The sequence below is a fragment of the Gouania willdenowi genome, unplaced genomic scaffold (assembly GCF_900634775.1).
Source record: "Gouania willdenowi unplaced genomic scaffold, fGouWil2.1 scaffold_444_arrow_ctg1, whole genome shotgun sequence".
Classification (NCBI taxonomy): domain Eukaryota; kingdom Metazoa; phylum Chordata; class Actinopteri; order Blenniiformes; family Gobiesocidae; genus Gouania; species Gouania willdenowi.
The window spans coordinates 26991-38601 of NW_021145206.1; the positions used below are offsets into that span (position 1 = coordinate 26991).

The window sequence follows — 11611 nt, forward strand, 5'->3', positions numbered from 1 at the left end:
GCTTTAAATGTTTCCCACAAAGTAGATCTTTTTATATCTGGATCATCATTTGTGTGAAAAAATATTTCAATTTGTTTCTGCAATTCTTCAATTATTTTATCATCTGATAGAAGTGCATTATTAAACCTCCATTTTTTGGTTATTGGCCATATTCCATCTCTATTTGGAATGACACCCGACTATGGTCAGATAACACAATTGCTTTGTAATCACAATATTTAATGTTTGTTAAATATGCATAATCGATTAAAAATAAAGCTATTCTAGAAAACGAATGATGAACCAGAGAGAAGTAAGATTATCACTTCCACCTCGTCTTACTTAATAAAACGTCATTCAGAGTTCTTTGTACTGATGGCTTGAAAGTTTAATGTTGTACATAGCTTGAGCATAACACCAATGTTTTCACCGACGCCACCGTCGAACTAAAAACACAACATAAGAATACCATAAGGTAGAAACAAGGTGTAAAATAAAGACATAAAATTGCATAAAATATATAAAACATACCTCGCTGGCTGACCCATAACTACAAGGCAGAAATGAGGTCTTATTTAGCACTTTTGTTGTTTTAAACCGTGGCCTTGATAAGCCAAGCTGTGCTCCTTGCTTGGGGTGTGCATCACTCTAAAACGCCCCAGCGGAACCAACATAACAAATAATTGTTCCTACCTGGGAATATTCACATAAATGTCCTAATGACATGCAAAAATATGCTTAAGGCAAAATAAAATACATAAAACAAAAGTATGGCAGTAAAACTCCCACCAATCACAACCTATTGTGATTTCCCTTTAAAATACAACATTATACAAACATATTCAATCTGCTTCTAGCAATAAAACTGTTTTGTGTACTGGTCTATCAAGATACACTGGTTTGACAGTCCTTTTTCCGTCGTCATTCAAGGTTGAATCGCTGAGCAAAAGCTTTACCTTTCTGACTCTTCCATCCGCACTAGGATATACTTCCGTTACTCTTGCCAATTTCCACTTGTACCTTGGAGAATTGTCCTCTTGAAGAATAACAATGTCATTCACCTTTGTGTTCCTTTTATCCTTTTGCCAGATTTGTCTCTGTTGAAGATTGAGAAGATATTCTTTCTTCCACCTTGTCCAGAATTCATTGGCTAAAAACTGAACTTGGCGCCATCTCTTTCTTAGGTACAGATCCTGACTCACAAACTCGCCAGGAGGAGGCAGAATGATACTGGATTTCATCATAAGAATATGATTTGGTGTAAGAGGTTCTACACTTGGATCCGATAGGTTTTCTACTGTTAATGGTCTGCTATTGACAATAGCCATAACTTCATAAAGGAATGTTCTGAGGGAAGCACTATCAAGTCTCTTAGAGGACTGATCTAGAATAGCAGTTAAAACACTTCTAACAGTCCTTATTTGCCTCTCCCAAACACCTCCCATGTGGCTTGAAGAGGGGGTATTCAGAACAAACTCACATCCATATTGTTTCAACTGTTCTTTGTTACAGTCTTTCAGTGCATTCAAAAACTCTCCCTTAGCACCTACAAAGTTAGTACCTTGGTCACACCTGATTTGTCTTACATGTCCACGAATAGAAATAAAACAACGTAACGCATTAATAAAAGCATCACTAGTAAGATCATCTAGCATTTCAATATGTATTGCTCTAGAACACATACATGTAAAGAGAAGACCATACCTTTTAAGTTCTTTTCTACCCTCTTTCACAAAAAAAGGTCCAAAACAGTCAATACCACAGTAGGAGAATGGGGGTGTCGTTTCCATTCGATCCTCTGGTAAGTCTGACATCCGTTGATCTTGAGTATTTCTTCTGTACTTTCTGCAGGATGTGCACTTGTAGATGTGTGAAGCAACTGCGCTGCTGCATCCTGTAATCCATAGGCCATTGGAACGCAGCTCGTTGACAGTTATTCCTCTTCCTTGATGCCGCACTTTCTCGTGGAAGTGTTTAATGAGTAAAGACGACACATGACTTGATTTTGGGATAATGGCAGGATGTTTGACATATGGGTGAAGACTAGATCTTGTTAAACGTCCTCCCACCCTAAGTACTCCCTGCTCATCAACAAATGGACTTAGGTTGTGCAACTTGTGTGTCTTATCCTTAAGTTGAATGTCTTTTCCTTGTTTTAAGTCTCTGATTTCCTTGCTGAATGTGTTTTCTTGTGCAAGTTTTATTATGAACAGTTCTGCTTCTTCTCTGTCGCTAACATTTGTGTTTTCACCTTTTGTTTGTGAGACTCCTTTAAAATCTTTCACAAATTTCCTTAGACGAGCAATAGCTTTAACAGCTCTTCTCCAGTCTGAGAATTTGATAAGACGGTCTAGTATTGTTCTCTTTTCCTGTACCTTGGTGTTGAGCACATGAACTGTTTTAAGCTCAGGGTCATTAGACATGACTTCAGTATCCTTGTCGTTTTCAATGAGTAGCTCTCTTTGCCACAAAAACTCTGGACCTTTAAACCAGTTAGAGTCGAATAGCTGTTGGACACTTAGCCCTCTTGATGCGTGGTCTGCAGGATTACTTTCAGATGGCACATGATGCCACTGTTGGGGATCTGTGAGTGACTTTATTCTTTGAATCCTATTTGCCACAAACACGTGAAATCTTTTAGCATCATTATTCACGTATCCTAACACAACTTTCGAATCTGTCCAAAAATGTTCTTGCAGATCGCTTATTTCCAGTTCACTTCTTAGCATTACACTTGTCCTTGCTGAGACTACTGCAGCCGTTAACTCAAGTCTAGGGACTGTAGTGACCTTGGTTGGGGCTACACGTGCCTTTCCCATGACAAGGGCACAATAAACATCCCCTTTGGAAGTGACTGTTCTTAAATAACTACATTGTCCGTAGCCTGTTACACTAGCGTCTGAAAAGTGGTGTAAATCCCACTGTGCAATGTCTGTGTTTGTTGGTACAATACATCTTTGAATTCTCACCTTTGACAAGTTTTGAAGATCGAGGAGCCAGGCTTCCCATTGAGTGCGGAGATGATCCGAGAGTGGCTCGTCCCATCCTACTTTCTCTTGACATAACTGTTGCAGGATTTGTTTACCTCTTAAGATGAACGGTGACACGAATCCTAGTGGGTCATAGACTGATGCTACTGTGCACAGGATTCCTCTTCTTGTGATTGGGTGCTCTTTCACAGTTATTCTGAACTGAAACTCATCTGAAGAAATGCACCACTGTACACCGAGTGCTCTTTCTATCAGCGGCTCTCCAAGTGCCAGATTTAAGTCCTTGACACTTTCGGCACACTCCTCTTTTGGCAGTGACCTTATCACAGTTTCACTGTTTGATATGAACTTATGTAGTCTTAGTTTACCTGTGCTACACAGCTCTCTTGCTTCTTTGACTAGTTTGATTGCTTCTACTTCCGACATCACACTGACAAGTCCATCGTCAACATAAAAGTTCTTCTGTATAAACTTGACTGTACTTGGGGCGAACTTGTTCTCTCCTTGTGAGGCTAGATGTTTTAAACCAAAGTTGGCACAGCCAGGTGAAGAAGCAGCGCCAAAGAGATGAACTTTCATGCGAAAAACAGAGGGCGGAGCACTTAGGTCACCATGCTCCCACCATAGAAACCGTAGGTAGTCCTGGTCTTGAAGGGTCACATGAAACTGGTGAAACATACGTTCCACGTCGCACATTACAGCTACTGAGCCCTTCCTGAACCTACAGAGCACTCCCACCAAGGTGTTTGTAAGGTCAGGCCCTGTAAGCAGGTGCTCATTCAGTGAGGTGTCTTGATATTGTGCAGAGCCATCAAAGACTACACGTATCTTGCCGGGCTTTTGGGGGTGGTATACCCCATGGTGGGGAATATACCAGGCAGGGGTATTACACAGTTCTTTCTCTGGTACTTTCTCTGCGTCACCACGTGCAATTATGTCCTTCATGAAATTTACATAGTCTGTATAGTACCTTTGGTCCTTTTTGAATCTGCGTTCGAGACTGCTTAAACGTTGCATTGCACTTGACTTGTTATTGGGAAGATTTGGTCTGTCGCTTTTGAAAGGCAGTGGCATTTCATAATGTCCGTCCTGCTTTTGTTTAATTCCTTGTTGTAGCTTTGTAAGGAAGCGAAGATCTTCTTGTGAAATGCTTGTCTCTTCCACTGCTCTCTCTGAAAAGTCTGATTCGAGTGCTTTGATTATATCTGGAAATGTTACTTCCTTTACTTGTGTCTTGCAGACATAATGAACTTCATTCTTTAGCTTTGTATTTAATTCAGTCTCTGGTATTACTTGTCTTACAAAGATGCGGTGACTTACTCCAATCACATCACTGACTGCTTCACATGAATCACAGTAACTTATGATGCTCCAGCCTAAATCTGTTTTCTGGGCATATGGCTGGTTTTCTTCTCCACATACAACTTCTCTAGGCATTAAAGCTTGTGGGCAGTTGTACCCTAACAGAAGCCCTATTTCACAGTCCAGTGGTGGAGCAATATGTTCAATGAGATGCTCCAAATGTGGCCAAGCCCTTGCAGTGTCTGGAGTAGGAATGTGACCACGATTAGCAGGTATAAACTCACGCGTGTAAGCAACTGGCACAGTAAGTTTCTTCTTGGAAAACAGTCCTCTTATTTGCAGAGCTTCAAGTTTTGTGCATGGGACAGTTGTTTTCTTAGATGACATTGTAGATAGTTTGAGCTTAACTTGAGTTTTCTTTGTGTCCAAGTTGTCTGCTACTTCGTTGAGAATGAATGATGAATCACTCTGTGTGTCCAGCAGAGCATAGACAAGTACTTCCTTGCTTGGTTCACTGTTTGTGGATACATAGACAGGTACTATTGCAGATGTCTGTGTATTATTACTTTCATGAGTCACTCTGTTAGATGTACTTTCACTGACTGTATCTTGTGACTGTGTTACTTGTTGCTTGGTTTCTTTTTGTTCACTTACTTGTTGCTTTTTATGTTGTTCTTTCGTTGTCTCTTGTCTTTGTTTTTCTTCATGCAAGCAAGTGGGATGGCGTTTGGAACATGTGCTGCATGTCATCCGGTTGCTGCAATTTTTGGAGAAATGGCCAGTGTTTAAACAGCCAAAACATAGTTTTTCACTTTGAATAAACTTAACTCTCTCAGTTACTGGTTTCTCAGTGAACTTCCAACACTTGTGTAAACTGTGTCCTGCCCTTTTACAAAGGACACAGGACACCATGCTCCTTTCAGTAGAGTTGGTTGTGAAGATTTTTGCTGTATCTTGTCTCTTCTGAATGGGTGTAAATTGAGGTTTTGTCTTGGGTTTGTCAGAGTCAATTTGTCTTATGGCTTGGTATGATGTAATGGGATTACATGCAATACTTGCCTCCATTGACAGGAACGTTACAAAGTAACTGAAGAGTGGGAACTGTCTGCGCTCCAGCTGGTACTCTGTGGCTTTTCGATTCCATCTGTTACTTAACCAGTCTGGCAGTTTAGCAGCAAGTTTTTGGTTCTCAATACCATCATTGAGGATGTTCAGATTATCATTATTAATCATTGCAGATTGGCAGCTTTTTAAAAAATCCACAAATTTTCTTAACTCTGTACTATCTTTACCAGTGAGTTTTGGCCAGGAGTGTAACTTGTCCCTAAAGGCCATAGCAATGACAAAAGGCTCACCGTAACGTTCATTGAGCATATTCCATGCTGCTTCATATGACTCTTCAGACCCAATCAAGAAATAGCCATCTAAGGCTTCTTTAACAGTGCCACCTACATACTTCTGTAGGAAGAATATCTTTTCTGCAGTGGGAATGTTCTTTCTCTCTATGAGAGTTTGAAAGGATGCCTTCCAATGCTTAAACTTAAGTGGATCCCCACTAAATACTGAGGGTTCTGGAATAGGTAGTCTATTAGCTGACATAGCTTCTGCCAAAACCTTTATAAGCTCACCTGTACTCTCATGAGTGATGTTTGACTCTCTTGGTGATTGTAAGGGCATATGAGCAATGTTCTTGAGCTCTGATATCTGTACATTTGCAGGATTTAGAGTGAAACTTTCTTGCTTTACTGCAAAGTAGTCTTCATCATAAACTTCTAGTTTTGCCTTCGCTGCATTGAATCTTTTGAGATTTTCCAGTCTTTCAATTTCTCTTTTCAAGTTCTCAAGTGACTTTCTCCTTGCAGCATTTTCCTCTTGTTGTCTCTTTATCATAGCCACTTTCTCCTGTTCTCTTTTAAACTTGCGCTCAGTTTCCTCTTTCTCCTCTAGGAGGCGTTGTGACACTGCAGCTGCTTCTTGTTCTGCAGTTATGCGTTTGTCTTCTTCTTCGAGCATTTGCACTTTTTCTCTATGTCTCTCTTGTTCAGTCATTATCTGCAGCACAGCCCTTGTAGCTTCATACTCTGCAGCAGCTTCTTGTCTTTTGGCTGAGGCATTAGAAACAACTGTAGTGGCTTTAGACAGACTATGAATTGAACTACCAACAGAGCTAGAGGATGCAAATATAGAGCTAGCATCAGGCCATACGATCTCTTCTTGCTTTTCTCCTTCAATGTGAGATTTAGCATTTTTCACAATTGCGTCAGTCACTGATGTGCATTTGTCTATCTTGGAACGCATGTTTTGAGGTGGGCCGTCATTTGCTCTATATTCATCATAAACATCATTAAGCTCAGTTACTTCTCTTTGAACAGTGTCTATATGTCTTTCAAGAATGTCTACTGGATCTCCCTTTATCACAGATTTTTTAGCAACTTTAATCAATGCCTTCCATCTGTCATAAATGCTGTCAAAGTGACGTTGCAGCCTTTGTAACTTTTCCTTGTGAAATTCTTTTCCTTTATCTGTGAGTGTGCGAAACCTTTCACTTTTACGCTGCTCAACTTGCACTGTTTGCTCTAAGGTTTCTTCGATTTGCCTTTCTTCTGCAGCTTGTTCTGCAACTTCATTTGTTTCTGACATTTTGATGTTATTGATATTTTTATTTACTTATTTCTCTTTTCACTTATTACTTGATGAAAATGTACTTTTTATTTATTAACTTGACTTGAGAAATTAATTGTGAACTTGGTTGCATTAATTCCCTTCTTGTTACCTTATTTACTGTTGTTGTCAGGCTTAACACAGTTCCTTATTGTTTCTCCCTCCTTGTGTCACTTTTCCAAACATAAACTTGAATGTCTGGCCTCTGGACGTCTTGTTGAGGTAGCAACTGTTGAACACGTGTCTCCATAAACATTTGCAGCAGCTTGGTCCTTGGTGCAGTGACGCGATATCGCCACCAGGGGGCCGGGAATCATGCAGGTCCGAGTTCGACTATCACTTCCACCTCGTCTTACTTAATAAAACGTCATTCAGAGTTCTTTGTACTGATGGCTTGAAAGTTTAATGTTGTACATAGCTTGAGCATAACACCAATGTTTTCACCGACGCCACCGTCGAACTAAAAACACAACATAAGAATACCATAAGGTAGAAACAAGGTGTAAAATAAAGACATAAAATTGCATAAAATATATAAAACATACCTCGCTGGCTGACCCATAACTACAAGGCAGAAATGAGGTCTTATTTAGCACTTTTGTTGTTTTAAACCGTGGCCTTGATAAGCCAAGCTGTGCTCCTTGCTTGGGGTGTGCATCACTCTAAAACGCCCCAGCGGAACCAACATAACAAATAATTGTTCCTACCTGGGAATATTCACATAAATGTCCTAATGACATGCAAAAATATGCTTAAGGCAAAATAAAATACATAAAACAAAAGTATGGCAGTAAAAAAGATTATTTCCTTGTGTTAGGAGATAGAACTCTAAATGGATCAAATAATTCATAGGTGTTCATGAATCTATGAATGGTTTTGGCAGATTTTGATAAGATAGATGATTTTTGTGATGATTTATCAATTGTTGGGTCTAACACCAGGTTCATATCCCCTCCAATTATTCATTAATGGGAGTCCATATTAGGTAATGCTGTAAAGAAAAAACAAAAAAAAGTCACATCATCAACATTGGGGGCGTATACACTAGCGAGAGTAACTGATTTATTGTGCAATTTTCCTGTAACAATAACATATCTTCCTCGAGGGTCAGATATTACTTTTGATGCTGAAAAAGGAATTTTTTTTTTAAATAATTATAGCTGCGCCTCTGTTTTTAATTGGAAACTTAGAATGATACACCTGTCCAATCCATTTAGCTCGCAACCGTTTATGATCCTGATCTTTTAAGTGTGTTTCTTGTAAAACCCGATATCCATGTCTAATGTTTTAAGGTGAGTCAATATATTCTCTCGTTTAACAGGTCCATTGAGTCCTTTACAATTCCAGGAGATAATATTGACCAAATTTTTATGCCCAGATAAATGCAAAATATCATTTTTAGGCATAACTGTTAATTATATACATTAATGTATTTCTAAAAAAATAATAATATTAAATAAATAAATGAATAACATTGTGTACAAATATAAATGTCTATACCTCCATACACACCCATATGCATATAAACATATTTATGTATACTTGTGTGCCAACGTATTCACATACATTCATAGAGAGGAAATTTAGGAACAAGTAAATAATAATAAAAAAAATAATAATAATAAAATAAATGAAAAGTAAAAATATTCACATTTTTTGGGTACCTGGTTCAGTCCGTTACACAGTTCCTGTAGGCCACAGTATTACCACAAGTGTCAAAATTAGTGCTCTTACGTTCAATGTTCCTCCAGTGAAGGTACCTTGTTGTTGTCAATAAACCGCTCCACTTCCCGTGGGTCGGTGAATGTTTTCTTGGAGCCGTCGACTGCAATCTCCAATTTGACAGGAAAAAACATTCTGTATTGGATTCCAGCGTCGCAGAGTTTAGTTTTCACTTGATTGAAGACTGCTCGTTGTTATACTACCTCTGGGCTCATATCTGGGAAGATGTGTATCTGTGCTCCTTCAAAGAACAGCTTGCCTTTGGTCCAAGACAGCAACATGATCTTTTCTTTATCCGAATAGTAGTGGAGGTTAGCGATCATAGGTCGGGGTTGTTCACCACTACGTGGTTTTGGGGCAAGGCTCCTGTGGGCGCGATCAACCAGGATGGGATCGTCATAGTTTTCTTCACCAAGCACTGTGGACAGAAACTTAGTCACAAACGTGGTTGGCTTATTCTTTTCAGATCCTTCTGGAATGTTTATTATCCTGAAGTTTCTTATGATCAGCAGAAATTGGTAGGAGTTCTCCAAAGTCGTAAGTCTATCAGAAGCGTCACTGAAGGACTGCTCCATGCTCGTCTGTGTGTCAGCCGATTCCGCCTGCATTGAAGATAGTCTCTCAACTTTTTCCGATAGCTCGTCACGGATAGTTTTCGTCTCCGCTTTGGTTGTCTCCTGTAAGGATGACATCTCGACGCGTATTTCTTGGCCGAGACCATCCATCTCTGTTTTAAGAAATGATCGCATGGTGTCTGTACGAGTTGAATTCTGATCTCAACTCGGCACCCAAAATGCCAAGTGATATTGGGCTTTCTTCTGTTTTCCCCGTAGCGCCGCTAGCTTTAGCACTTTCACTTTTTTCTGCGGTGGCGGCGTGAAATTCAACCTCCAGAATTGTCTGCGTGTATTGCCTGCCCCTCCTTTGAGACATTCTGATCTCACGGATGTTGTGGCTCGATTTATTTGAAGTTGGCTGGTCCGGAAAGTGAACTTTTAATCAATTTTACACAGAGCTGGTCCCTTACTCTGCTTACGCCATGAGACCGGAAGTGGAAGCTCTGTGGCCTTTTTAATGTGTGAATGTTATTAATGAAACACATTATAGTCATGATTTATTCAATTTAAATTGTATTTTTAAGGAACCTGTTTACACTTATTTTTATGAGTACTGTTCCTTCTACTTTAGTAATTCATATTCAACATTATGAAGTAACAGTACTTTTACTCTACCCACCACTGGTTGGTGTTTCATTGTTTTCATTGCTTGATTGGTAATGCAGCACACCTGAGTGGAAACAGGAGGGAGTCTGATCACTCACAGCACGCACACATACACACACACACACACACACACACACACACACACACACACACACACACTGACCTCATTGGGAGGTGGAGACACATGTTTCTCTTTATTATACAAATATTGCTTTTTTGCTTGCTTTTATTGATAGATAATCTGATATTATGTATTGAGGTTATTATATTAAGAACTTTGGCTGGATCTGATGAAGGAACGTAGACAGGTTCAATTTGTTGGGTGTGTCTCGTCTTAACCAAGTAGCGGTGCGTATCATAAAGCCTGTCATTGTTTCATGTTCAAATGACAAATATAGTATAATATGACTTTGTATTACAGCACAATTTACAACCACTCAATAATTAACTGATTTTATTTACAGTATTAGGTTCAGGCATGTTAGTAGAACAAAGAGCAAAACACACACACACACACACGAATCATCTTTTATCATATTGCAAATACATTCTAAACCCTATGATTAGCAACTTTAACCTTACACTTAACAGCATTGATAAGGAAAGAGCCTGTAGATACATTTCACAACAAACTTACAACTACAGAGTCCAGACTGGTAAAATGTACAGATGATATATCAGATTGGACCAAAAACTGAACAGAAAAAAAAACACAGCACAAGTATATCAATGGTCTTTTTTTAAAATGTGTTTTAAGAAGCAGTAAGACAGTAACTAATGCCACTCATTACCGATAGTCACTAGTCACAAATATGCACATTTATTGGTATTCTGTGATCTTGCTATTCCTCTGTTGTCATTACTATCTCCGCCACAGTATTAGTTTGTGTATGTGTATGGTGTTTTTATTTTTATCTATTATTTTTCTGTATATATATATATATATATTTTTAATTTATTTATTTAAATTTTTGTTTTTGTTTTAAATATTTGCCCTATTTAGTTAGGTGCGTAAAGCCAGGGTGAAAAGTGGCCCATTGAGAGTAGTAAGCACCCTCAATCAAAAACCTTCTACCCAGCTGCCCTATCTGGTGGAGTGAGTGGTGAACATGACTCAGCACTTTTGATGGACTATGTTATTTGACTGTGCTTTCCTCCAGCTGTTCCTCAGCATGTCTGAGTGTCTGTGTCTTCTCCACAGCAGCTTGGAGGGTGTGGATGGTTCCTCTGGAGCTGAGCCTGACTCCATCTTTACGGTGTGTACGTCTACAAAGACACTAAACCTGTGTCAGACTGTGATCAAACCTCTGTACACACACACACACACACACACACACACACACACACACACACACACACACACACACACACACACACACACACACACACACACACACACACACAGATGATTGCAGCAGGCCTTCACTCATCACCTTTAATGTGTTTGTGTTCCAGCTGCTGGAGGACAACATCATCAGCTTTGTTAAGGCTGAACTCAAACACATGCAGAAGATTGTGGATGGAGATGATACAGAGTGCTCAGAGAGTCAGATGGAGGGTGAAGATGAGGAGCAGAGGAGGAGCAGGGAGGCCTTTCTGAACATCACATTGTATTTCCTGAAGAGGATGAAGCAGGAGGAGTTGGCTGAGCGTCTGCAGAGCAGTAAGAGTATGTGAACATCTTCACTGTGAGGAACATCACATGAAGGACACAAAGCTGGCTTTTTTTTTTCA

At 39.5% G+C, this 11611-nt stretch overlaps 1 protein-coding gene across 3 annotated transcripts; it reads right to left on the bottom strand.

The window, feature by feature from the left end:
- Nucleotides 1-310: 310 nt before the first annotated feature.
- LOC114460481 (uncharacterized) lies at nucleotides 311-7719 on the bottom strand. Of its 3 annotated transcripts, XM_028442380.1 has the most exons (3): nucleotides 7478-7719; nucleotides 511-5028; nucleotides 311-425 (listed from the first exon to the last, which is right to left on the bottom strand). In XM_028442380.1, the coding sequence occupies exons 1-2, from the start codon at nucleotides 7492-7494 to the stop codon at nucleotides 822-824; spliced, it is 4224 nt and encodes a 1407-aa protein (XP_028298181.1). In that variant the 5' UTR covers nucleotides 7495-7719; the 3' UTR covers nucleotides 311-425; nucleotides 511-821. The 3 variants fall into 3 exon arrangements, 2 of the variants coding, with proteins under 2 accessions (XP_028298181.1, XP_028298180.1); XM_028442379.1 differs by lacking the exon at nucleotides 7478-7719 and having other exon boundaries at nucleotides 511-6135; XR_003673648.1 differs by lacking the exons at nucleotides 311-425; nucleotides 511-5028 and adding an exon at nucleotides 6479-7392.
- Nucleotides 7720-11611: the final 3892 nt, after the last annotated feature.

Bases quoted from the DNA above. Each gene is read 5' to 3' on its own strand.
- LOC114460481 (XM_028442379.1), bottom strand. From the start codon at position 5,948: ATGCCCTTACAATCACCAAGAGAGTCAAACATCACTCATGAGAGTACA.